Source organism: Entelurus aequoreus, linkage group LG23, assembly GCF_033978785.1.
Source record: "Entelurus aequoreus isolate RoL-2023_Sb linkage group LG23, RoL_Eaeq_v1.1, whole genome shotgun sequence".
NCBI lineage: Eukaryota > Metazoa > Chordata > Actinopteri > Syngnathiformes > Syngnathidae > Entelurus > Entelurus aequoreus.
In genome coordinates, this window is record NC_084753.1 from 6719584 (window position 1) to 6747385 (window position 27802).

Genomic DNA, 27802 nt, shown 5'->3' on the forward strand with positions numbered 1-27802 from the left:
TTCAAACATTATCTCCTCTGAGCGCGTTTGTCGTGTCGGCTTCAAACTAGCACAGGGGAGAGAATGAACCCTTCAGATTAAAAGTTGATGAAAGAGTTTTAATTACTGCTCCGGTTTGGATTTCATGTGCCGTCAAAGTCGGTCCCGTCCATCGCTGCTTGCAGCTTTAATAAAATTGCCAGGTTATGCAAAACACAAATGTCCACTGTAGAGGACACTGGTTCTCAGGGGAATATACCTTCAAAGGTGGGAAATCTCCAGGTTGACTTTGTTGGCCTATTTCGAGTAGCTTTTAACTTGTATTTTGATGCCTTGTGGGGTCACATGATGGTCGTCTGCATGTCTATGTCCGGTGCCGGGTACAGTGGCATGCGCTGGAGCTTCTTTTAAATCTATTTCTACTTTGCAGGAGCTAAATCTGTCCACTTGGAGCTTGAAAGCCACGCAGAAACATGATCTTTTTTAGTATTGCAGTGTGCACGTGTGTGTGCGTGTGTGTATGCATTGAATTCCAAGAATGCGTGCGCGTGCCTATATATTTTCCAAACACTTTTTCAGGAAGGTTAGTTGGGGATGAGGAGGCAATGACCCGCATATGTCTAAACCTATATTTATCTCCAACTGACATTTCACTGAGGTTTTACACCTTCCCGACTGTCCACACTGCACATAAAACCACAACAATAAGCATATTGGGGCTTTAGATTGTGCAGGTGTGCGTATTGAGCCTTTTAGCCCCCCTCATCAAACTCCCTCGTTAACCTACTTGAACTCCAGAGAGAGAGAGAGAGCGCCATAGCCTCCATACCTGTGCGCTGCATGTCTGGGGTGAGGCCCTGACCCTTTTGACCTCATGCCGACCTCCTGCTTGCCCTCCAGCTTTGTGGGTAGAGGTGTTGATGGACGCTCCCACACTCGATGTGGCAGGTTGACAAGGCAGTGAGGTATTGCCTGTGTCCACTGTTGAGTGGGAGCCATTCAAATCTGGTTGAAATCGTAGGAATCTTCTCATCGACATGAAGTGTTTCTATTCAGGCTACAGGGGAAAAAAGAACTGAGTTGATAAAAGTGGACTGAATTAAACTTTTCAACAGGGGGGGTGAAGTTTTCAGGATCACAATAGCAGTCTTCCTGTGGGGAAGACTAAAACACAGCATGCAGGTGCTCCATTCGCATTTATGCGTCGCCATAGTTACCATTGTCCCTCAGCCCCCGAAGCCTTCCGCTTCAGTCCTACCTCGCAACCCCCCCCCCCCCGCCCCCCTCCCCAACACACAGGACACAGGATCAGTGTGGACAATCCGAGTGAACATCCCCCTTGCCACAAATATGCATTGTTGATGTTCTCCTGATGTTGTTGTACTGGATGACCCGTGAGGTTTACGGACATTTACAGGCTGCGGTTGGACTATTATGGTTTGCGTTTGCGTGCATGTGGTGGTTTTGGCTTTTGTAATCAGCTTGGCTGACTCGACACTGTGGAAATGATAACCGTGGTTTAATGGCTCCTTCAGCCCTTTGCTATCTGTTGAGGCTTTGACTGGATCACTACCAACCTTACACACGCACACGCACAATGAATTATAATACGAATGAAACGTATTCCTTTTCCGGATGCTGTTTAACCTCCCAATTTGTTCAGATTTGAGTTAGTAAGAACTGATAATGGGAATAATCATGTTCTGTACAGGAGGAGTAGACGGCACAGACCACAAGGGGGTGTAGTTTGGCTCTATGATTTATTATATATACTATTTTATATATATATATATATATATATATATATATATATATACCGTATATTACCAAATAAACGCCCTTGGGCAAATAACCGCCCATGTCCTAATAGCCGCCCGGGGTCTGACCCCATTTTGTGAATTAACCGCCTCTTCCTAATAACCGCTTATGTCCAAATAGCTGTTATTTGCATAATTTATATTAAAATGCTACTGGGGTTGCGTTTGCTGCAGTATTATCGTTTTGATGGTTTTATAGATTACTTGGTACCATAATTTTATTTTTCCTGTATGCTGCTTTATTTAAAAGTTGGAGTACTGTAGCCTTTATTTTATTTAAGTGACAGTATTATTGTTCTGTTTTGATGGTGGGTTTTATACTTGAGTACTTGGTAACATAATAACATTTTTCCAGGTAGGCTGCTTTATTTAAAAAGTTTATTTATTTTTAGTATTGGTATTCTATTTGACAATTGTTGCACTACTGCCATGTTGAGGCCTTGTTGATCTCTTGTCTTTTGATAGCCTACCTCAGGGTTGATCTCTTGTTTTTTTGTTTGTATGTTTGCAATAGATTTTACATTTAAAGTTTTTTTGTACGAAAAAAAAATACTGGACAGTAACCATTGTAACCAAATGAAAGCCTTGTGCAAATAACCACCTGCTTCTTTTAAACGCCTGTCTCCAAATTCGATTTTGTGAAATAAACGCCCGGGCTACTATTTGGTAATATACGGTATGTATATATATATATATATATATATATATATATATATATATATATATATATATATATATATATATATATATATATATATGATAATGGGAATAATCATGTTATGTACAGGAGGAGTAGACGGCACAGACCACAAGGGGGTGTAGTTTGGCTCTATGATTTATTATATATATATATATATATATATATATATATATATATATATATATATATATATATATATATATATATATATATATAATAACAAACAATAATATAATAAACCAAGGGAAATGGAGTGTGACTAAATCCAAAAAGTGTGTGGTGTGTGACTACATGTGGTGATTAGCTGTTGAGTGTTACCGGTAGTGTTGAGCGAGAGACGAAAGATCCAGGGCGAGAGAGAGAGAGACGTCAGATTCCGTGTCTTTGCGAGGGGGTCGAGATCAGGGAAGGCAGTCGAGATCCAGGGGGAGTCCAAGGGAGCGAGACACACAGCTCGAACCCAAGGCGACGGAAGAAAACACTGCGGGGCACAAGGGAGGAGACGGGGGACAAAAGAGCATGGAAGCGGGAGGACACTGAACGCGAGAATGCACAACCAGCTTGACAGGTTTGGCTTACTGTACAGGACAGGTAGCTACGTTCTGGCCCGGAACGCAGGTCTGCACTGGCTTAAGAAGCCCAGGGAGCTCATCAGCGACAGGTGTGAAAATTGCAGATTGATTGCAGCTGCCTGCTGCAGCCGGAGTGACGCGCACAGGTGCACTCTTGGAGGCGCAATCAACAGAGCGCACAGATGAGTGCGCATTGGCATGCGCCCGGGCCGTGACAAATCAGTTCCAGGGTCAAACTCTTGGAATCCTCGTATAAGTGTAAAAAATACCGCTGCTATTATTAAAACATAAAGCATTACGCAGAATTTGTTGTGCCATTTATCTTTATAGGCTCTGCTGTGCCTTTATTTGTGAATGCGGGGCCACCACTAGAGGGAGACATTGTGCCTCAGGCCCTGCCAATGAATATCCTCATTTGCACCTGTCTGGTTAAAAAGTGAAAGTACCACTGATAGTCACAGACACACACTAGGTGTGGTGAAATTACCCTCTGTATTTGACCCATCCCCTTGTTCCACCAACCTGGGAGGTGAGGGGAGCAGTGAGCAGCAGCGGTGGCCGTGCTCGGGAATCATTTTGGTGATTTAACCCCCAATTCCAACCCTTGATGCTGAGTGCCAAGCAGGAAGGTAATGGCTCCCATTTTTATAGTCTTTGGTATGACTCGGCCGGGGTTTGAACTCACAACCTACCCATCTCAGGGCGTTAGAAGCCATTTCTGATAGTTAGTAATGGGTTAATCGTAAATGGGTAATACTTGTATAGCGCTTTTCTACCTTCAAGGTACTCAAAGCGCTTTGACAGTATTTCCACATTCACCCATTCACACCCACATTCACACACTGATGGCGGGAGCTGCCATGCAAGGCGCTAATAACCACCACCCATCAGGAGCAAGGGTGAAGTGTCTTGCTCAAGGACACAACGGACGTGACAAAGTTGGTAGAAGGTGGGGATCGAACCAGGAACCCTCAGGTTGCTGGCACGGCCACTCTCCCAACGGCGCCACGCCGTCCCCAAGTAGGGGTGGATATGGTTTACATTTTAACCGATATAGTACCAAATCGGTACTTTAAAAACAGTGACCAAAATAGCACTTAAAAAATTTAAAATAGGTAATCTTTTGTAAAAATTTATTTTTATTTTTATTGATTTTTTTCACATTCAAGTCCAACTGACTAGTAATTGAAAAAGTTAATTGATATAAATTATATATCAATCAAAATGATTGCAACAATACAGAACATAGAGAACGTTAGGTTTGGTTTAGAGTTGCAGTTGTCTGGAGATGTTCTTTTATTGCGGTTTTGAAGGAGGATAGAGATGCCCTTTCTTTTACACCTGTTGGGAATGCATTCCACATTGATGTGGCATAGAAAGAGAATGACTTAAGATCTTTTTTAGATCAGAATCTGGGTTTAACGTGGTTAGTGGAGCTCCCCCTGGTGTTGTGGTTATGGCGGTCATTTACGTTAAGGAAGTAGTTTGACATGTACTTCGGTATCAGGGAGGTGTAGCGGATTTTATAGACTAGGCTCAGTGCAAGTTGTTTTACTCTGTCCTCCACCTTGAGCCAGCCCACTTTGGAGAAGTGGGTAGGAGTGAGGTGGGATCTGGGGTGGAGGTCTAAAAGTAATCTGACTAGCTTGTTCTGGGATGTTTGGAGTCTAGATTTGAGGGTTTTGGAGGTGCTAGGGTACCAGGAGGTGCAAGCGTAATCGAAAAAGGGTTGAACGAGAGTTCCCGCTAGTGCTGTGTTGTTGTAACTACTGGCCAGGCTAGCAGTGTTATGAGGGCCGTTGTTGATGTGTTGAGTTTAAAAAGAGCGTCAGACTCTGTGTGCTCCTGTCAGGACACTACATTACTTAACAAGAATATTACTTGCACTATTTCACCGCCGTTGCAGGTGGTTGAGTCTGCATTTACGTAGCACCAGAATAAAGCACTGATAGCTTCTTTTTTCAATCCAGTTACTTTTGTGTAAATCAGAATTGGTGCTATGGTAGAACCGGGTTTCGGTGCCCACTCCTAGTAGGGAAGGCTTGCTTGTTTTGTCCACTTAAAGTCATTGTTTTGGGTATGGCATCATACGAATGCATGTATTTAGTAACAACAGTAAATTACGTCAGGGTAATGCAGAAGTTAGGTATTTGGCCTTGACTTGATTTGGTCATGACACACCAGTTTGTGTCTGCCGAGTGCATAACCTAGGGGGAAAGTACAGTAGCAACCCAGTTTTGAACCACATCTGAGCACCAACCATGAAGTAGTTAATTACCAGCAGTATGGTGTCCATCTGTGTTGACTGTGTTACAGTGAAGATGAGGGCTAGAGGCGAGATAATCTGGGTTTACAGATTGGAGCAGCAGTGTTGAGAATCAGAGCAGTACTGTGGGAAGGAGTGTGGTGCTGTAAGGGGAGGCCATGTCGGAGCACTGGTCAACGAATACCTAAATGGACCGAGACGGAGGATGGAGGACGCTAACTTGTTTCAATTATTTTTTTGAGGCCCTAAACCAACGTTTTTACTGACTTTTTGTATACATTGTTCTTGAAGTCATTGCTGGAGACATGGGTCATGGGTATTGCTATTTACTTTGTACCTCATTTTTGTGGTTATTTTTAGGATTGCAAAAGCTCGTCAGCATTTTTTATTTGAAAGCCTAACATAGTTGTGGTGAATTAGTGAATATTTGTTGTAGCTTTCAAACTCTAGCCTTCCTTTGTCAAGCAAACCAATGCAAATCAATAGGATCCCCTGAGAGAGGAAGAGGAAAGACAAAAACTGTAGGAGGGGAGGAGACCCAGTTGGAGAGGGGATTGGGATCCCCTGTGGGTTGAAAAAACCTCCAACCTCCCTCAGGCTCACTCTCTTCACCCTTCATCCCACCACCTCAAGTGGAGGCTCCAGAGAGAGAGAGGGTTGTGCAAGAAGAAAGAGTTGGGGGGTTGGGGGGGTCTGCAGAGCCCACGGGAGGTGGGTAGCTGATTGGTGTTAAGGTCTTAGCTAGAGGATGATCACATATGTGCACTGCCTCTCCTCGAGGCCGGTGGTCAGTTGCTGGCACAGGGCCTGCTATGAGGACCCTCCTCCGTCCTCCTTCCAGTCCCCCAACACGATGGGAAACAGCCTCCAATCGGAGGTCTGCCCCAGCGTCAGGCCACCTAGGACCGAGGGTTGCCTCCGCAAACGTATGCTGTCCATGTCAAAGATCCACCAGAAACAAGATTCTCTCTGGACACCTAAACCTTTGCATGGTCGTCTCGCTAAAAGCCCCTCAAGAAAGAGTCAAACCTCCCAGGACAACAAAGGTAACGTTTTTAGAGTTAAGGTCGTTAAATAGGAGTATACTACTAACTTTTGACGGTAGTTCTAGGGACAGTAGACGTTTAAGTCAAAAGCTTTCTTTTGGGCACGAACACTCCATGTGGTAGTCTCTGATAGTGATTTATTTAGCTGAGCGTACTTAGTGTAAGTCACTTAAACTTGTTTTTGCACATTATGTCCATCACGGTGGCGCTTTGAGCTCTTCTCAAGCTGGTCTTTGTCTCTTCCCATTAACTGATTTCCATTCCCCTTGTAATCGAATGATCCATGCCGTCTGTCTTCTCTGAGTGTGTCAATGCAGATTGGTTTTGTGACCTCTGACTCTCCCTTAAGAACAAACTGGAGTGTCCTCAGGAAACAGGTGACGTGGGGTTTGTTCTCAAATTACCAATGCATTGGCAGTAGATACGTAACTGTCCATTTAAAATATTGTGGATCTACAGTGACTTTGTCAGTCAGTATGGTCAATGAGTCCGTTTTGTCTCTGAGAGAATGGTTAAACCACATCAGTTGGGATGCTCTCCAGTGGGACCACCCTTGGGAACCAGATACAATAGCTTACAGCTGGAGGTGATGGGCCTCAAGTTGGCTGACTGCATGACAGGGTGATTAGGTGACCCACTTTAACCTATATCACTATATAAAGGAGCCATCAGGACAATATGGGGAGACAGTGCTGAGGGATATTTAGTTTTCCGACCTAATGATCTTATTTACGTTTGGGTTTCCCCGGTGGTAATGTCCAAAATGGGAAAATTCTGTGCGTTAAGTGTGACTATCAGGCGTGCACGCTCCATCCTCACACCCGCTTTGACTAACGTGTCATGACAGCTCAAGATGTCATGCCGTGAGTACAGTATTGTCTGAGCTCTTTGGGTCAAAGCAAGCATTACCAGTTGCTTTGTGATTGTGATCATGCACCGCTGAACAGATGCTTTCCAAAGGAACCAAAACAGCCCTAATCAAAGTATTTCATGCAAGTCTTACATAGCTGCGGTTCTTCTAGGTCGGAAGTGGGACACACTTTTCTTCCAGTCAGCCTAAAGGGTGGAGCAGGTGTTGGACCAGATAATCCTTTAGAGGCAAGCTATCGACCAATCAGTGCCAATTGCCCCCTGGGGACAAAGCACCCGAGGGGCCTTGTAAAGTAACCAAAGAAAACCAAATTAAACTGATTTGAAATCAGTTGGAGATGAATAACCGTGTCTTGGTTTGGTGCAGTTTTCAGTTTGTCTCCCCTCTCCTCAACTTTAAGGGGACTTCTTAACCAATTAAGGAACTCGCCTAATCCTTCATTTGCAATTGACAAAAAAGCTCTTTGTCTCTTTCTGAGAACTGTGGCATCAGTCAAATGAAGAGTCTGAAGTTAACTACTTTTGTCACCCTTTACAACAAACATGAATTGATTAACGTGGACCCCGACTTAAACAAGTTGAAAAACTTATTCGGGTGTTACCATTTAGTGGTCAATTGTACGGAATATGTACTGTACTGTGCAATCTACTAATACAAGTTTCAATCAATCAATCAATCAATGTGGATTAGTAGACAAGTATACACATAGGGCCTGATTTACTATAAGTTTGCGTTTACTAAAACACGTGCAAACTTGATAGCACACACAAAGCTGATCTACTAAACGTGTGCAAAGTGCTGTGCGTCTGTGAAGTGATCAGAATAAGGGGTGCAATCCATTTTGCGTCTTTGTCTTCATTAATATGCAGAATATATGCTGATCATCAATACTGGGAGTACGCGCAATATAATTTATCAACACGTTTTGAGAGCACTATTTAGCATTTTATTTCGCACCTCTGAAAAGTATGTGCAAACTGACGAGGGATGTAACGGTAAACAGTACAATGATAAACCGCGGTAAAATTCCAGATGGTTAGTAATAGCGTTTACATTTTTAATTACAGAGAAAACGTCATTTATTAATGCATTTTAGGCAACACTGCTTACTTCCTGAAAACTGAAGCGCATGCGCACTAGCGTCATTAGGCTCGAGAAAAACATGGCAGCGACTACACAGACTTTGCTTTGAAAATGTTCCCTCCGAAGAAAACGGAGCCAATCGCTTCGTTTCACTTCATTTGAATGGCTTCTACTTCCGTGGAGTTTCGGTGTGCGTTGAAGAGCGCAATGCTGTCGGAGGAGAAACATATTTGATGTCGCGGTTGATGTAGCGTCCGTCCGTCAGCTGCTGGGACTGAGAGTTACCAGGCAGCAGGCGACATGTCGGGAACGTTGCCACAACTTGTTTATAAAGTCTTAAGTTTGTTTACTGGGACGCTCACTCGTGCTAACTTTGTCAGTGTTCCAATAACATCAATACGAGCTATAATGTTTTGCCATTTCATCGAATTGAACGCAGGCTGAGTTGTCGGTGAGGCACAAAGATTGTGTGTTATATGTGAGAGGTGTCACTCCTGTTTGTTTTTGTTGCTCAAACTGTTGCACTGAAGTGCACAGGTTGTTGTTAAGGAACACGGCTTGCTTATTTGACTTTATTTATTTAACTTCTTTGTGTTTTATATTGATATCAAAAAGTCAACACCATGTTATTTACATTACTTGTTGTTTTTTTTCCGTTCCACAAAGTAATTACTTTAATAACAATTCATGTGACATAGCATTTTGTTAATAGTGTGAGAGTCCAGTCCATAGTGGATCTAACATAATAGTGTGAAAGTCCAGTCCATTGTGGATCCAACATATCAGCAAAAGTCCAGTCCATAGTGGATCCAACATAATAGTGAGAGTCCAGTCCATAGTGGATCTAACATAATAGTGTGAGATTCCAGTCCATAGTGGATCTAACATAATAGTGAGAGTCCAGTCCATAGTGGATCTAACATAATAGTGAGAGTCCAGTCCATAGTGGATCTAACATAATAGTGTGAGAGTCCAGTCCATAGTGGATCTAACATAATAGTGTGAGAGTCCAGTCCATAGTGGATCTAACATAATAGTGAGAGTCCAGTCCATAGTGGATCTAACATAATAGTGTGAGAGTCCAGTCCATAGTGGATCTAACATAATAGTGTGAGAGTTCAGTCCATAGTGGATCTAACATAATAGTGTGAGAGTCCAGTCCATAGTGGATCTAACATAATAGTGAGAGTCCAGTCCATAGTGGATCTAACATAATAGTGAGAGTCCAGTCCATAGTGGATCTAACATAATAGTGTGAGAGTCCAGTCCATAGTGGATCTAACATAATAGTGAGAGTCCAGTCCATAGTGGATTTAACATAATAGTGAGAGTCCAGTCCATAGTGGATCTAACATAATAGTGTGAGAGTCCAGTCCATAGTGGATCTAACATAATAGTGTGAGAGTCCAGTCCATAGTGGATCTAACATAGTATTGTGAGAGTCCAGTCCATAGTGGATCTAACATTTAGGAGCCTTTGTTTGTTTACTTACTACTAAAAGACAAGTTGTCTAGTATGTTCACTATTTTATGTAAGGACTAACTTGCAATAAGAAACATATGTTTAATGTACCCTAAGATTTTTTGGTTAAAATAAAGCCAACACTAGTACACGCTATTTTAAATATTGCTCAAGCAGTTGACCATGTGGTATTTGGATCTTATAAAATCAAGCCCATAGTCCTAAATGTGACAGAACCCACTCCAGTTGTTGGTCTGAGGAACAAAGGAGCAGAGAGGAGATTCCACAGACATGCACCGTCACTCAGTTTGGGGAATGGGGGAGTCATGGCTTTAGTGGTGTTCACTCAACTGTAAAATAGCTAGCCTTAGCAGCCTCGCCCGCTGTATTATTGTGACCCGCAGCCTTCAATCCAGACCTTGTTTGCTGCATGTGTGCATGTTCTAACAGCTCCGCCGGACAGAAGGTAATGGAGGTGAACAGTAATCGGTGGTTGATGGCCAGCTGTGGTTCTAGCAGACAGACAAGGGTCGTCAGTCAGCTCGTTAAAGCTTAATAGCTCGTGACTGAACTACTCCATCAAACAAACTCAACCATCTTTGACAAATATTGGGAGGTAATGGAGTTGTTTGGTGTTCTCTCTTGGGATGGGTGGGTCATTTGGTTGACTCCCTCAACCTTTTAAAGGCATGTTTAAAGGGGACTTATGATCAATTTCGTCTTTTCTTGTTCTATCAGCAGATAATTTTGCTTAGTTCAAATAAAATAAAATAGTATTTTTTTTTCTTGTTTTTGAACACTGACTTTTTGCAGCGTTTGTTTGGTGAGGTTTTGCAATCTTGCAAACTTGTGATTTAGGGCTATATAAATAAACATTGATTGATTGATTGTGACGTCCTGTACTTATTGAGAGCAGTGTTTTTCAACCACTAGTGTACCGTGAGATACAGTCGGGTGTGCCGTGGGAGATTATCTAATTTCACCTATTTGGGTTAAAAATATTTTTTGCAAACCTGCAAATGATATGATTTTCTCTAAAAAAGGCTCAAAAAATGAATACTTACTAACTAATAATAACAGTTTTGTTTTAAACGTCCATCCATCCATCCATTTTACAATATAATTACAACACTTTATGTACATATTTATATACAGATTTGAACAATAAGTTATTCACTGAAATATATTTATTAATTGTGGTTCTTACAAAAAATATATCTTATAAAAATATAAAAGCTAAAATGTCTCTTAAAGCTCTGCCCCTTTAATTAGTGCATACTAAATAATTTTACTTTAGCCTACTACTACAACCATATTATTTACCAGCAACATAAAGTGAAACAGAGGCAGAGGTGTCCTGCCACAGTCAGTAACAAATAAACAGAAAACAGTAGTGGTGGTAGATAGACACAAAACTTCATCAAACATCTGATCCACTGAACAAAGAGCTCCAAAAATCTTGATCCTACACTTCTCTTTTGTAAAGTAAATCTGAACAGTCGATATGGGCATCTACATCAACTATATGATTTGCCTGAGAAGCTGGACAAAACACACACAAAAAAAACAAAAAACAAAAACAATTGGTTTTTTTTGTGGCGGCCTTAATTCTTTCGTGGCGGGCCGCCACAAATAAATGAATGTGTGGGAAACACTGATATGTGGTCGACTCTATGATCAACACTACTGTGATCAGATCGATATATTTTATCATCGCTAAGTTTTTTGTCATTTTTCTTATTGTTTACAAACTCCGAATGACTTATAGGGGGGAAACAATGTTTTTGTGGTCAATTATTTTGCACTATTGACTGTATTTTGCTCAAAATAATAAATAATGAATACAAGGGAACAAAATTTTTTTATTTTTTTTATTGACATCCAGCATCAGACATTCTTATCCATTACATCATATTCACATAAATCATGTATCTATTGTCTGCCCTAAATGTCAGAATATTTTTGTTTGTATCCCATCCATACCACCCAGCCCCCCCAAAAAGAAAGAAACAACAAAAAAACAAAGTAATATCGACAAATACATCGATTAAATAAACAAAGCAAAAAAAACAGAAACAAAAAACAACAAAAAAAAGGAAATAATAATACATTAATAGTAATAATAATAAAATAAAATATAAACGGATATATATATATATATATATATATATATATATATATATATATATATATATATATATATATATATATATATATATATATATATATATATTTATACATATATATACATACACTACCGTTCAAAAGTTTGGGGTCACATTAAAATGTCCTTATTTTTCAATGAAGATAACTTTAAACTAGTCATAACTTGAAAGAAATACACTCTATACATTGCTAATGTGGTAAATGACTATTCTAGCTGCAAATGTCTGCTTTTTGGTGCAATATCTACATAGGTGTATAGAGGCCCATTTCCAGCAACTATCACTCCAGTGTTCTAATGGTACAACGTGTTTGCTCATTGGCTCAGAAGGCTAATTGATGATTAGAAAACCCTTGTGCAATCATGTTCACACATCTGAAAACGGTTTAGCTCGTTACAGAAGCTACAAAACTGACCTTCCTTTGAGCAGATTGAGTTTCTGGAGCATCACATTTGTGGGGTCAATTAAACGCTCAAAATGGCCAGAAAAAGAGAACTTTCATCTGAAACGCGACAGTCTATTCTTGTTCTTAGAAATGAAGGTTATTCCACAAAATTGTTTGGGTGACCCCAAACTTTTGAACGGTAGTGTATATATATACATACATATACATACATACATACATATACACATATAGGATTTTTTATTTTATTTTATTTTTAATAATTTAAATATCTAATTAATATTTTACACCCGCCATTTAGTTGTTTGATTATACAACTGTAATCCGTCAATGATCTTCGAAATTTGAAGTATCGGTGTCAGCATTGGTATTGTCATGACCTGTGGTCTGGATTATGTTTTTATTTTCCGTTTTGTTTTGGACTCTTTTAGTTCCTGTTTGCGCTCCCTTGTTTGTTTAGTCACCACGGCGACTTATTAGTTTCACCTTCGGGACACGCACTTGCTCTAATCAAGAGACTATTATTTAAGCCTGTCTTTGCCAGTTAGTCGGCCTGGCGACATTGCTCTTTTCATGCCTAGTTTCATGCCATTGCTTCATTCATGCCGCAGTACGTCTTGTTCATAGTTTGGTTAGTTGTTTGGTTAGTTGTTTTCTATGTCCACAGTTCAGTTTAAGTGTTAGCGTATGTTTCCTGCGTTAAGTTTGATGTTCCTTAGCCTCTCGTGCAATCGGCAAGCTTTCCTTTTGTTTTAGTTCCTGTCTTTTGTCCTGTGTAGTTAGATTAATAATAAATATGTTCCTACCTACCACCTTTGTCCCGAAAAGTCCGATTGCATCCCGGGAGAACAATCCTCGCAGTAAGTTGCGAAAACCCCCTCGATGTGACAGGTATGATCAATACTGCCCCTGTAACTACTTGATATTGGATCGATACCCATATATTTGTAGTATCACCCACAACTAATGTAACGTAGCCAAATAACTAGACTACAGTTGGGGCTTATTACGTTTTAACATAGGTGTAGATGTTACAACAGAAAGTAACCAGATATTAACAGTAAATTAACTTGTAGGTAGCTTTTGTAACCCGTTTTAAAATGGTCCTATTATCATTTATATGACAAATAATATATGATACATATCATTATCGAAGAAGGCTGCATACAGTGGTGGTCAAAAGTGTACATCCACTTGTAAAGAACATCATGTCATGTTATCTTGACTTTACAATCATTTCTGCAACTCTTATTTTTCATATCTCTTATATCTCTCTCACTCTATTAACTGGATCCACCATTGGGTTGAGTTTTTCCTTGCCTTGATGTGGGGTCTGAGCCGAGGATGTCGTTGTGGCTTGTGCAGCCCTTTGAGACACTCGTGATTTAGGGCTATATAAATAAACTATTTGATTGGTTGATTGAGTGTTCCTGGGATTAAAGACCTCACCTTTTCTCCTCCAAACATATTGTGGCCAAACAGCTGGATTTTTGCTTCATCTGACCACAGAACTTTCCTCCAGAAGGTCCGTGTGATGTCAGACAATGTGTGGACAATGCTGAAGAAACAAGTCCAATGTCAGAAAACTAACAAATGTAAAAAAAAATAACAAATATGCATGGATGTCAGTTAATGAAAAATACCCACATGATTAACATTTTCCACTGGGGTATCAATAAAGTTAACCTTAGACATATATTAATAATACAATTAGAAAATAATGTATTTATTAATGATAATACTTGTTGTTTATATTTATTATTTTGTACAGGTACTATAATCTTATTTGATTCATGTTATTTTCGATGGTAATAAATAACACATCAACATCTCTAAAGGTTGTCTACGTGATTTTATACATTTTTTACGGTAGGCATGGTGTTCCTGGGATTAAAGGCCTCACCTTTTCTCCTCCAAACATATTGTGGCCAAACAGCTCGATTTTTGTTTCATCTGACCACAGAACTTTCCTCGAGAAGGTCCATGTGATGTCAGACAATGTGTGGACAATGCTGAAGAAACAAGTCCAATGTCAGAAAACCAACAAATGTAAAAAATTTAACAAATATGCATGGATGTCAGTTAATGAAAAATACCCACATGATTAACATTTTCCACTGGGGTATCAATAAAGTTAACCTTAGACATATATTAATAATACAATTAGAAAATAATGTATTTATTAATGATAATACTTGTTGTTTATATTTATATTTTGTACTGTTACTATTATTTTATTTGATTCATGTTATTTTCGATGGTAATAAATAACACATCAACATCTCTAAAGGTTGTCTACGTGATTTTATACATTTTTTACGGTAGGCCTGGTGTTCCTGGGATTAAAGGCCTCACCTTTTCTCCTCCAAACATATTGTGGCCAAACAGCTCGATTTTTGCTTCATCTGACCACAGAACTTTCCTCCAGAAGGTCCGTGTGATGTCAGACAATGTGTGGACAATGCTGAAGAAACAAGTCCAATGTCGTAAAACCAACAAATGTAAAAAAATTAACAAATATGCATGGATGTCAGTTAATGAAAAATACCCACATGATTAACATTTTCCACTGGGGTATCAATAAAGTTAACCTTAGACATATATTAATAATACAATTAGAAAATAATATATTTATTAATGATAATACTTTTTGTTTATATTCATTATTTTGTACTGTTACTATTATCTTATTTGATTCATGTTATTTTCGATGGTAATAACACATCAACATCTCTAAAGGTTGTCTACGTGATTTTATACATTTTTTACGGTAGGCATGGTGTTCCTGGGATTAAAGGCCTCACCTTTTCTCCTCCAAACATATTGTGGCCAAACAGCTCGATTTTTGTTTCATCTGACCACAGAACTTTCCTCCAGAAGGTCCGTGTGATGTCAGACAATGTGTGGACAATGCTGAAGAAACAAGTCCAATGTCAGAAAACCAACAAATGTAAAAAAATTTAACAAATATGCATGGATGTCAGTTAATGAAAAATACCCACATGATTAACATTTTCCACTGGGGTATCAATAAAGTTAACCTTAGACATATATTAATAATACAATTAGAAAATAATATATTTATTAATGATAATACTTGTTGTTTATATTTATATTTTGTACTGTTACTATAATCTTATTTGATTCATGTTATTTTCGATGGTAATAACACATCAACATCTCTAAAGGTTGTCTACGTGATTTTATACATTTTTTACGGTAGGGATGGTGTTCCTGGGATTAAAGGCCTCACCTTTTCTCCTCCAAACATATTGCTGGGTATTGTGGCCAAACAGCTCCATTTTTGTTTCATCTGACCACAGAACTTTCCTCCAGAAGGTCTTATCTTTGTCCATGTGGTGTCAGATAAAACAAAAATGTTGCTGTTTGGCCACAATACCCAGTAATACGTTTGGAGGAGAAAAGGTGAGGCCTTTAATCCCAGGAACACCATGCCCACCGTCAAGCATGGTGGTGGTAGTATTATGCTCTGGGCCTGTTTTGCTGCCAATGGAACTGGTGTTTTACAGAGAGTAAATGGGACAATGAGAAAGGAGGATTACCTTCAAATTCTTCAGGACAAGCTAAAATCATCAGCCCGGAGGTTGGGTCTTGGGCGCAGTTGGGTGTTCCAACAGGACAATGACCCCAAACACACCTCAAAAGTGGTAAAGGAATCAGGCTAGAATGAAGGTTTTAGAATGGCCTTCCCCAAAGTCCTGACTTAAATGTGTGGACAATGCTGAAGAAACAAGTCCATGTCAGAAAAGCAACACATTTAGCTGAACTGCACCAATTTTGTGGTCAAAAATTCAAGCAGAAGCTCGTGGATGGCTACCAAAAGCGCCTTATTGCAGGTAAACTTGCCAAGGGACATGTAAGCAAATACTCAAGGCCTACTGAAAGCCACTACTAGCGACCACGCAGTCTGATAGTTTATATATCAATGATGAAATCTTAACATTGCAACACATGCCAATACGGCCGGGTTAACTTATAAAGTGACATTTAACATTTCCCGGGAAATATCCGGCTGAAACGTAGCGGTATGATGACGCATGCGCGTGACGAAGTCAGCGTAACGGAAGTTATGGTACCCCGTAGAATCCTATACAAAAAGCTCTGTTTTCATTTCATAATTCCACAGTATTCTGGACATCTTTTGCAATTTGTTTAATGAACAATGAAGACTGCAAAGAAGAAAGTTGTAGGTGGGATCGATGTATTAGCAGCGGACTACAGCAACACAACCAGGAGGACTTTGTTGGAGCGCTAGCCGCGCTAGCCGCCGACCTCACCTTGACTTCCTACGTCTCCGGGCCGCCAAACGCATCGGGTGAAGTCCTTCGTCCTTCTGCCGATCGCTGGAACGCAGGTGAGCACGGGTGTTGATGAGCAAATGAGGGCTGGCTGGCGTAGGTGGAGAGCTAATGTTTTTAGCATAGCTCTGTGCGGTCCGGTTGCTAAGTTAGCTTCAATGGCGTCGTTAGCACAGCATTGTTAACCTTCGCCAGGCTGGAAAGCATTAACCGTGTATTTACATGTCCACGGTTTAATAGTATTGTTGATTTTCTATCTATCCTTCCAGTCAGGGCTTTATTTCTTTTGTTTCTATCTGCATTTAAGCACGATGCTATCACGTTAGCTCCGTAGCTTAAGTGCTTCGCCGATGTATTGTCGTGGAGATAAAAGTCACTGAATGTCCATTTCGCGTTCTCGACTCTCATTTTCAAGAGGATATAGTATCCCAGGTGGTTTAAAATACAAATCCGTGATCCACAATAGAAAAAGGAGAGAGTGTGGAATCCAATGAGCCAGCTTGTACCTAAGTTACGGTCAGAGCGAAAAAAATGCGTCCTGCACTGCACTCTAGTCCTTCACTCTCACGTTCCTCATCCACGAATCTTTCATCCTGGCTCAAATTAATGGGGTAATCGTCGCTTTCTCGGTCCGAATCGCTTTAGCTGCTGGTGTAAACAATGGGGAAATGTGAGGAGCCTTTCAACCTGTGACGTCACGCTACTTCCGGTACAGGCAAGGCTTTTTTTTATCAGCGACCAAAAGTTGCGAACTTTATCGTCGATGTTCTCTACTAAATCCTTTCAGCAAAAATATGGCAATATCGCGAAATGATCAAGTATGACACATAGAATGGATCTGCTATCCCCGTTTAAATAATAAAAAAAATCATTTCAGTAGGCCTTTAACATTGCTGTATGTATACTTTTGACCCTCACATTTTCAGTAGAGCCATAATAAATTCATAAAAGAAGCAAACTTCATGAATGTTTTTTGTGAGCAACAAGTATGTGCTCCAATCACTACATCACAACAAAATAAGAGTTGTAGAAATGATTGTAAAGTCAAGACAGCCATGACATGATGTTCTTTACACGTGTATGTACACTTTTGACCACCACTGTACATTGCAATAGACCCTAGATGTCACTACGATTCACAATGGTGTTTATGGTTTGATAGTTTTAGTTACGCTTGAGAGCCAATATTGCAAAAAAAAAACAAATGGAATGATTGAGCCACATCAAAGGTCTATATTATCCATCCTGTACTCCATCTTGCCTGTGCTTATGCTGAACACTCCTTAAAGGTCCCAGTCAGCCAGAGGTTCCTTCAAGCCTCTCCAAAATTCTCTCACATAGCCTGATTAAAAAGAAGGAACAAAAGAAAGAGAAGAGGGAACGTGATTACAAGAGGCTCTCTAAATTTTTGTGTTGACGAGTCATCTTCTCCATGGCAACGTCTGCCCTTTTTCTTCCAATGACCTAATCCTTCAAGCAAAAAAGGGGGGGGGGGGCAACTTTAAAAAACATGTAAAGATACTAGTTAGTGTTTAAAAAACATGACCAAGTTGTGTTCATGTTTTGCCTGCTGTGCCTTATTTTCACCACCAGGTGGCGTCACAACACAGTTCAGCAATTGTACGGTTTCTCTCTCAGAAAGTGGATCATCTGTTAACCGGCTTTTCCTACGCTGCAAAAAGTCAGTGTTCAAAAACAAGAGAAAAAAATACAAAAATGAGGGGATATTTTACTTGAACTAAGCAAAATTATCTGCCAATAGAACAAGAAAATTCGGCTGGTCAAGACTTTCCAAAACAAGTCAAATTAGCTAACCTCAATGAACCCCAAAATAGCTTCAAATAAGTATATTCTCACTAATAACAAGTGCACTTTTCTTGGTAGAAAAAAAAATAGACCTTTTTGCTCAATATGTTGAAACATATTTTTAAATTAAGTAAATGCTAGTGCCATTATTTTGACATAATGATATGCAATTTTTTTTCACGCTTGAAGTAAGAAATGATGACTTTAAAAAAGTAGTTTTCTACTTGTGAGTGTTGATGACACAGCTTTGGAACAGTTGATATTCTAGTTTCAAGCATGTTTTACTCAATATAGCTCATCAAATCTCAGCAACAAGCTGTAATATCTTACTGGGATCATTTAAAACACTTAAAACAAGTAAAACACTCCAACATAAAATCTGCTTAGTGAGAAGAATGATCTCATCAGACAGAAAAGAAGCAAATATCAGTCTTATTTGAGATATTTCATCTTACTTAGATTGCAGTTTTTGCAGTGTAAATGCATTACATAAATGACATTAGTGCACAACAACAAAAGTATTTAGTGTCAATTTTGCAAATGACCTAATGTAATTAGCATTGAACTAACCACCTTATTTCACTGGACACACATTTTATCCAAGATAAAATGATGCATGAGGCGTCACAGGGAATTTAATTTGGAAGTTGGGGGCCATTTTTTCTTCCCTGGGGGCTCCCTAGAAGAGGGCGGGTCACACACTTAATGCCCAATGAGGGTTACTATCTAATAATAATCCCTCCATCCTGCATTAGTGCAGGGTTGAGACCAAAAGGGGAGGGGATGTAGAGACAGGCTGATTCCAGTGATTTATTCGAGGGAGGGGCTTCAGTGGATTGGGGGTTCTTTTTTCAGTATAGGATTATCATGGCAGGAGCCTCCTTTTAGCACATCTGTGAAACACATATAATAACACCCCCCCCCCCCCAACCCCCCTCAGTCACACAATGGATTTGTGCATGCATGTTTTATAGATCATGCAGATCCACATCCGTCTCCCAGTCCACTGAGACATGATTAAACCCCTCTTGAAGGATTACAACTGTGTGGATTACACTTGCAAGGTTTGGGAACTGAGGAGACACATTTTTGAAGCTTCTCAGGTGGAATTCTTTCCCATTCTTGCTTGATGTACAGCTTAAGTTGTTCAACAGTCCGGGGGTCTCCCTTGTGCTATTTTAGGCTTCACACATTTTCAATGGGAGACAGGTCTGGACTGCAGGCAGGCCAGTCTAGTACCCGCACTCTTTTACTACGAAGCCACGTTGATGTAACACGTGGCTTGGCATTGTCTTGCTGAAATAAGCAGGGGCGTCAATGGTAACGTTGCTTGGATGGCGACATATGTTGCTCCAAAACCTGTATGTACCTTTCAGCATTAATGGTGCCTTCACAGATGTGTAAGTTACCCATGTCTTGGGCACTAATACACCCCCATACCATCACACATGCTGCCTTTTACACTTTGCGCCAATAACAATCCCGATGGTTCTTTTCCTCTTTGGTCCGGAGGACACGACGTCCACAGTTTCCAAAAACAATTTGAAATGTGGACTCGTCAGACCACAGAACACTTTTCCACTTTGTATCAGTCCATCTTAGATGAGCTCAGGCCCAGCGAAGCCGACGGCGTTTCTGGGTGTTGTTGATAAACGGTTTTCGCCTTGCATAGGAGAGTTTTAACTTGCACTTACAGATGTAGCGACCAACTGTAGTTACTGACAGTGGGTTTCTGAAGTGTTCCTGAGCCCATGTGGTGATATCCTTTACACACTGATGTGGCTTGTTGATGCAGTACAGCCTGAGGGATGGAAGGTCACGGGCTTAGCTGCTTACGTGCAGTGATTTCTCCAGATTCTCTGAACCCTTTGATGATATTACGGAGCGTAGATGGTGAAATCCCTCAATTCCTTGTAATAGCTGCTTGAGAAAGGTTGTTCTTAAACTGTTCAACAATTTGCTCAGGCATTTGTTGACAAAGTGGTGACCCTCACCCCATCCTTGTTTGTGAATGACTGAGCATTTCATGGAATCTACTTTTATACCCAATCATGGCACCCACCTGTTCCCAATTAGCCTGCACACCTGTGGGATGTTCCAAATAAGTGTTTGATGAGCATTCCTCAACTTTATCAGTATTTATTGCCACCTTTCCCAACTTCTTTGTCACGTGTTGCTGCCATCAAATTCTAAAGTTAATGATTATTTGCCAAAAAAAAAAAAGTTTATGAGTTTGAACATGAAATATGTTGTCTTTGTAGCATATTCAACTGAATATGGCTTGAAAATGATTTGCAAATCATTGTATTCCGTTTATATTTACATCTAACACCATTTCCCAACTCATATGGAAACGGGGTTTGTAGGAAATGCAGCATTAAAGTATGGACTGCGCTGATTCTGGGGTTTTTGTGTTGTTTTCCTTTGTTTAGTGTTTCTTCTTGTCTTGCACTCTTATTATTGTTCTTGTTTGGGTTACGTCTTGCAGTGACTTCACCACTGTTTGCCTCTGATCACTAACCTGAAGGGAATATTGATTCGTTTGTCTATTGCAGTGTTTTTCAACCACCGTGAGATACAGTCTGGTGTGTCGTGGGAGATGATCTCATTTCACCTATTTGGGTTAAAAATATTTTTTGCAAAGCAGTAATTATAATCTGCAAATGATGTGTTGTTGTTGAGTGTCGGTGCTGTCTAAAGCTCGGCAGAGTAACCGTGTAATACTCTTCCATATCAGTAGGTGGCAGCAGGTAGCTAATTGCTTTGTAGATGTGGGAAACAGCGGGAGGCAGTGTGCAGGTAAAAAGGTGTCTAATGCTTAAACCAAAAATAAACAAAAGGTGAGTGCCCCTAAGAAAAGGCATTGAAGCTTAGGGAAGGCTATGCAGAACGAAACTAAAACTGAACTGGCTGTGAAGTAAACAAAAACAGAATGCTGGAGGACAGCAAAGACTTACTGTGGAGCAAAGACGGCGTCCACAATGTACATCCCAACATGACATGACAATCAACAATGTCCCCACAAAGAAGGATACAAACAACAGAAATATTCTTGATTGCTAAAACCAAGTATTGGGGCGGTAGAGCGGCCGTGCCAGAAACCTGAGGGTTGCAGTCTCTTGACATCCAAATTGCTGCCGTTGTGTCCTTGGGCAGGACACTTCACCCTTGCCCCCGGTGCCGCTCACACTGGTGAATGAATGATAGGTGGTGGTCGGAGGGGCCGTAGGCGCAAACTGGCTGCCTCGCTTCCGTCAGTCTACCCCAGGGCAGCTGTGGCTACAAATGTAGCTTACCACCACCAGGTGTGAATGAATGATGGGTTTCCACTTCTCTGTGAGCGCTTTGAGTATCTAACAATAGAAAAGCGCAATATAAAATCTAGTCCATTATTATTATTATTATTAAAGGCCTACTGAAAGCCACTACTAGCGACCACGCAGTCTGATAGTTTATATATCAATGATGAAATCTTAACATTGCAACACATGCCAATACGGCCGGGTTAACTTATAAAGTGACATTTTAAATTTCCCGGGAAACTTCCGCTTGAAAACGTCTATGTATGATGACGTATGCGCGTGACGTCACGACGGCAACGGAAGTATTCGTACCCAATGTGTCACCATACAAAAAGCTCTGTTTTCATCGGACAATTCCACAGTATTCTGGACATCTGTGTTGGTGAATCTGTTGCAATTTGTTTAATGAACAATGGAGACTGCAAAAAAGAAAGTTGTAGGTGGGATCGGTGTATTAGCGGCTGGCTGCAGCAACACCAACACCAGGAGGTTGTGTTGTGTTTGAGCTGGATAGCAGACGCGCTACCGTGAGTACAGCTTTGGCTTCCAAACATTTGATCGCTTGCCCGTACGTGCGTGTCGCTATGTGCATGTCACGTACGTAACTTTGGGGGAATATATGTTTCTTGCCGACTCTGATGGCGGCCGGGGTGTCGCCGAAAGCTACAACGCCCGCCGCCGCTCCGTTGCTAAGTTAGCTTCAATTGTTAAGCTTCGCCAAGCTGGAAATTATTAACCGGGTAGTTACATGTACATGGTTTAATAGTATTGTTGATCTTCTGTCTATCCTTCCAGTCAGGGTTTTTTTCAATTTTGTTTCTATCTGCAGTTAAGCACGATGCTATCACGTTAGCTCCGTAGCTAAAGAGCTTCGCCGATGTATTGTCGTGGAGATAAAAGTCACTGTGAATGTCCATTTCGCGTTCTCGACTCTCATTTTCAAGAGGATATAGTATCCCAGGTGGTTTAAAATACAAATCCGTGATCCACAATAGAAAAAGGAGAGTGTGGAATCCAATGAGCCAGCTTGTACCTAAGTTACGGTCAGAGCGAAAAAAGATACGTCCTGCACTGCACTCTAGTCCTTCACTCTCACGTTCCTCATCCACGAATCTTTCATCCTCGCTCAAATTAGTGGGGTAATCGTCGCTTTATCGGTCCGAATCTCTCTTGCTCCATTGTAAACAATGGGGAAATGTGAGGAATCCTTCCTCCTGTGACGTCACGCTACTTCCGCTACAGGCAAGGCTTTTTTTTATCAGCGACCAAAAGTTGCGAACTTTATCGTCGTTGTTCTCACTAAATCCTTTCAGCAAAAATATGGCAATATCGCGAAATAATCAAGTATGATACATAGAATGGATCTGCTATTCCCGTTTAAATAAAAAAAAATCATTTCAGTAGGCCTTTAAGTAGAAGCGAGAAATATCGCTCAAAGGAAGACATGAAAACTGCTACAGGAAAATACCAACAAAGGAGAAAAAGCCACCAAAATAGGAGCGCAAGACAAGAAGTAAAACACTACACACAGGAAAACAGCAAAAAAGTCCAAATAAATCAGGGTGTGATGTGACAGGTGGTGACAGTACACCTACTTTGAGACAAGAGCTATAGTGATGCATGCTTGGTTATGCTTTAAAGTCATATCCAACGACGACTTTTTACTGTCAACTGAGTTTCATTTTTGAATGATTTCTGCTGGTGGTGTGCCTCCGCATTTTTTCAACGCAAAAAATGTGCCTTGGCTCAAAAAAGGTCAAAAAACACTGGTCTAGAGCTCGGCAGAGTAACCGTGTAATACTCTTCCATATCAGTAGGTGGCAGCCGGTAGTTAATTGCTTTGTAGAATTGGGGAAACAGCAGGAGGCAGGGTGCAGGTAAAAAGGTGTCTAATGGTTAAACCAAAAATAACCAAAAAGGTGAGTGCCCCTAAGAAAAGGCATTGAAGCTTAGGGAACGAAACTAAAACTGAACTGGCTACAAAGTAAATAAAAACAGAATGCTGGAGGACAGCAAAGACTTACTGTGGAGCAGAGAAGGCGTACTGAAAGTACATCCGAACATGACATGACAACCAACAATGTCCCCACAAAGAAGGATAAAAACAACTGAAATATTCTTGACTGCTAAAACAAAGTAGATGCGGGAAATATCGCTCAAAGGAAGACATGAAACTGCTACAGGAAAATACCGAAAAAAGAGAAAAAGCCACCAAAATAGGAGACAAGAAGTAAAACACTAGACACAGGAAAACAGCAAAAAAGTCCGAATAAGTCAGGGTGTGATGTGACAGGTGGTGACAGTACACCTACTTTGAGACAAGAGCTATAGTGATGCATGCTTGGTTATGCTTTAAAGTCATATCCAACAATTGCGACGACGACTTTTTACTGTCAACTGAGTTTCATTTTTGAATGATTTCTGCTGGTGGTGTGCCTCCGCATTTTTTCAACGCAAAAAAATGTGCTTTGACTCAAAAAAAAGGTTGAAAAACTCTGGTCTATGGTGACAGATGTTCATGGTGTTCCTTCTGTTATCCTGGGGTCAAACCACCTGACAGATTCCAATGTAAGATATCAATACAATGCTTTGTTGACATTCTGGAAACTTGTAGTTTTATCCATTAGCCAAGACGGACCTGAACGACTCCATCCATCCATTTTCTACCGCTTGTCCCTTTCGGGGTCACGCATTATTCGACATTACTTTCATGCATGGTTGTGTTGATTGCAGTCATCGATGACATCCATCAACACTTGATTGAACCAGCGCCCTCAGCATCACTGTCTAGCCCACTTCCTGAATTTGTGGTCAATTAGTTTGTCTTTTTAATTGCTGTTGGGACGATTTGGTGTCCCGTCCCCCTCCCGCCCTCCCTTCCTCTCCCTTCCCTAATGACCTACTGTTGTGCACCAGTGGAAGATGAGGTGTAACGCGGGGAAATAGGTCAAACAATTACTGTATCTGCTCAACTTAGAGGAAGCACAGATGTTGTCGTTGATAGGGCTCCAACCCACTTCCTATTGATAGGCTCACATACTGGCGGGCCCCAGGTGGCTCCTTGCTACGTGTCCTTGAGCTTCTTGAGGCACTTAACCTAAATTAGCTCAGTCTGTCGCCAGGCTTCTGTCGGAATCAGACAATACCCCCTCTCCTCTCACTGCCTGGCTCAATACTGCACTTGTTATTTGCATTCTGCTAATTGGAAACATTGACTTTAATTAGATAAAGTAGTTGTTATTTATGATATCGGATAATCATAAAGGGCCGGTGTTGAAATGTAGGTCAAGAAACCAGCCTGAGGTTATCTGTGCGTGCAGTCCTCCTAGGCGTAAAGCACCTGCATTCATGTACTTGTCAACATAAATGTGTAATGCGTGATTAAGGCCATGTCTACACTAAGTGAATCATTATTTAGCCTAAGCCCCGTTTCAGCCACACTAAACCAGCGTTTAATATTGTGAGAGTCCAGTCCATAGTGGATCTAACATAATAGTGAGATAGTCCAGTCCATAGTGGATCTAACATAATAGTGTGAGAGTCCAGTCCATAGTAGATCTAACATAATAGTGAGATAGTCCAGTCCATAGTGGATCTAACATAATAGTGTGAGAGTCCAGTCCATAGTAGATCTAACATAATAGTGTGAGAGTCCAGTCCATAGTGGATCTAACATAATAGTGTGAGAGTCCAGTCCATAGTGGATCTAACATAATAGTGAGATAGTCCAGTCCATAGTGGATCTAACATAATAGTGTGAGAGTCCAGTCCATAGTAGATCTAACATAATAGTGTGAGAGTCCAGTCCATAGTGGATCTAACATAATAGTGTGAGAGTCCAGTCCATAGTGGATCTAACATAATAGTGAGAGTCCAGTCCATAGTGGATCTAACATAATAGTGAGAGTCCAGTCCATAGTGGATCTAACATAATAGTGTGAGTCCAGTCCATAGTGGATCTAACATAATAGTGAGAGTCCAGTCCATAGTGGATCTAACATAATAGTGAGAGTCCAGTCCATAGTGGATCTAACATAATAGTGAGAGTCCAGTCCATAGTAGATCTAACATAATAGTGAGATAGTCCAGTCCATAGTGGATCTAACATAATAGTGTGAGAGTCCAGTCCATAGTAGATCTAACATAATAGTGTGAGAGTCCAGTCCATAGTGGATCTAACATAATAGTGTGAGAGTCCAGTCCATAGTGGATCTAACATAATAGTGAGAGTCCAGTCCATAGTGGATCTAACATAATAGTGAGAGTCCAGTCCATAGTGGATCTAACATAATAGTGTGAGTCCAGTCCATAGTGGATCTAACATAATAGTGAGAGTCCAGTCCATAGTGGATCTAACATAATAGTGAGATAGTCCAGTCCATAGTGGATCTAACATAATAGTGTGAGAGTCCAGACCGCAGTGGATCTAACATAATAGTGTGAGAGTCCAGTCCATAGTGGATCTAACATAATAGTGTGAGAGTCCTGTCCATAGTGGATCTAACATAATAGTGAGAGTCCAGTCCATAGTGGATCTAACATAATAGTGAGAGTCCAGTCCATGGTGGAACTAACATAATAGTGTGAGAGTCCAGTCCATAGTGGATCTAACATAATAGTGTAAGAGTCCAGTCCATAGTGGATCTAACATAATAGTGAGAGTCCAGTCCATAGTGGATCTAACATAATAGTGTGAGAGTCCAGTCCATAGTGGATCTAACATAATAGTGAGAGTTCAGTCCATAGTGGATCTAACATAATAGTGAGAGTCCAGTCCATAGTGGATCTAACATAATAGTGAGAGTCCAGTCCATAGTGGATCTAACATAATAGTGAGAGTCCAGTCCATAGTGGATCTAACATAATAGTGTGAGTCCAGTCCATAGTGGATCTAACATAATAGTGAGAGTCCAGTCCATAGTGGATCTAACATAATAGTGAGATAGTCCAGTCCATAGTGGATCTAACATAATAGTGTGAGAGTCCAGACCGCAGGGGATCTAACATAATAGTGTGAGAGTCCAGTCCATAGTGGATCTAACATAATAGTGAGAGTCCAGTCCATAGTGGATCTAACATAATAGTGTGAGTCCAGTCCATAGTGGATCTAACATAATAGTGAGAGTCCAGTCCATAGTGGATCTAACATAATAGTGAGATAGTCCAGTCCATAGTGGATCTAACATAATAGTGTGAGAGTCCAGACCGCAGTGGATCTAACATAATAGTGTGAGAGTCCAGTCCATAGTGGATCTAACATAATAGTGTGAGAGTCCTGTCCATAGTGGATCTAACATAATAGTGAGAGTCCAGTCCATAGTGGATCTAACATAATAGTGAGAGTCCAGTCCATGGTGGAACTAACATAATAGTGTGAGAGTCCAGTCCATAGTGGATCTAACATAATAGTGTAAGAGTCCAGTCCATAGTGGATCTAACATAATAGTGAGAGTCCAGTCCATAGTGGATCTAACATAATAGTGTGAGAGTCCAGTCCATAGTGGATCTAACATAATAGTGAGAGTTCAGTCCATAGTGGATCTAACATAATAGTGAGAGTCCAGTCCATAGTGGATCTAACATAATAGTGAGAGTCCAGTCCATAGTGGATCTAACATAATAGTGTGAGAGTCCAGTCCATAGTGGATCTAACATAATAGTGAGAGTCCAGTCCATAGTGGATCTAACATAATAGTGAGAGCTTTAAGAGACATTTTAGCTTTTATATTTTATAAGATTTAAAAAAAAACAAAAAAAAACATAATTAACAAATATATTTCAGTGAATAACTTATTGTTCAAATCTGTATATAAATATGTACATAAAGTGTTGTAATTATATTGTAAAACGGATGGATGGACGTTTAAAACAAAACTGTTATTATTAATTAGTAAGTATACATTTTTTGAGCCTTTTTAGAGAAAATCATATCATTGTAGTAAATTGTGCAAAGTACTCGATGATGTCACGGTGACCACGCCCATAGCCACGCCCCCACCACCACAGGTATCT

General features: G+C 40.5%; 1 protein-coding gene across 6 annotated transcripts in view; it reads left to right on the plus strand.

Annotated features, from left to right (window-relative positions):
• The window catches only part of LOC133640923 (NHS-like protein 1), a 309204-nt gene that overhangs the window by 188765 nt on the left and 92637 nt on the right, over positions 1-27802 (plus strand). Inside the window, exon 1 of one of the 6 annotated variants that reach the window (XM_062034630.1) lies at positions 5485-6380. The exons of the other annotated variants lie outside the window; for them this stretch is intronic. Within the exon in view, the coding sequence (XP_061890614.1) occupies positions 6083-6380 (298 nt within the window). The 5' untranslated portion in view covers positions 5485-6082. Of the gene's footprint in view, positions 1-5484; positions 6381-27802 lie in introns of those variants that run through there. 6 annotated transcript variants of the gene reach the window in all.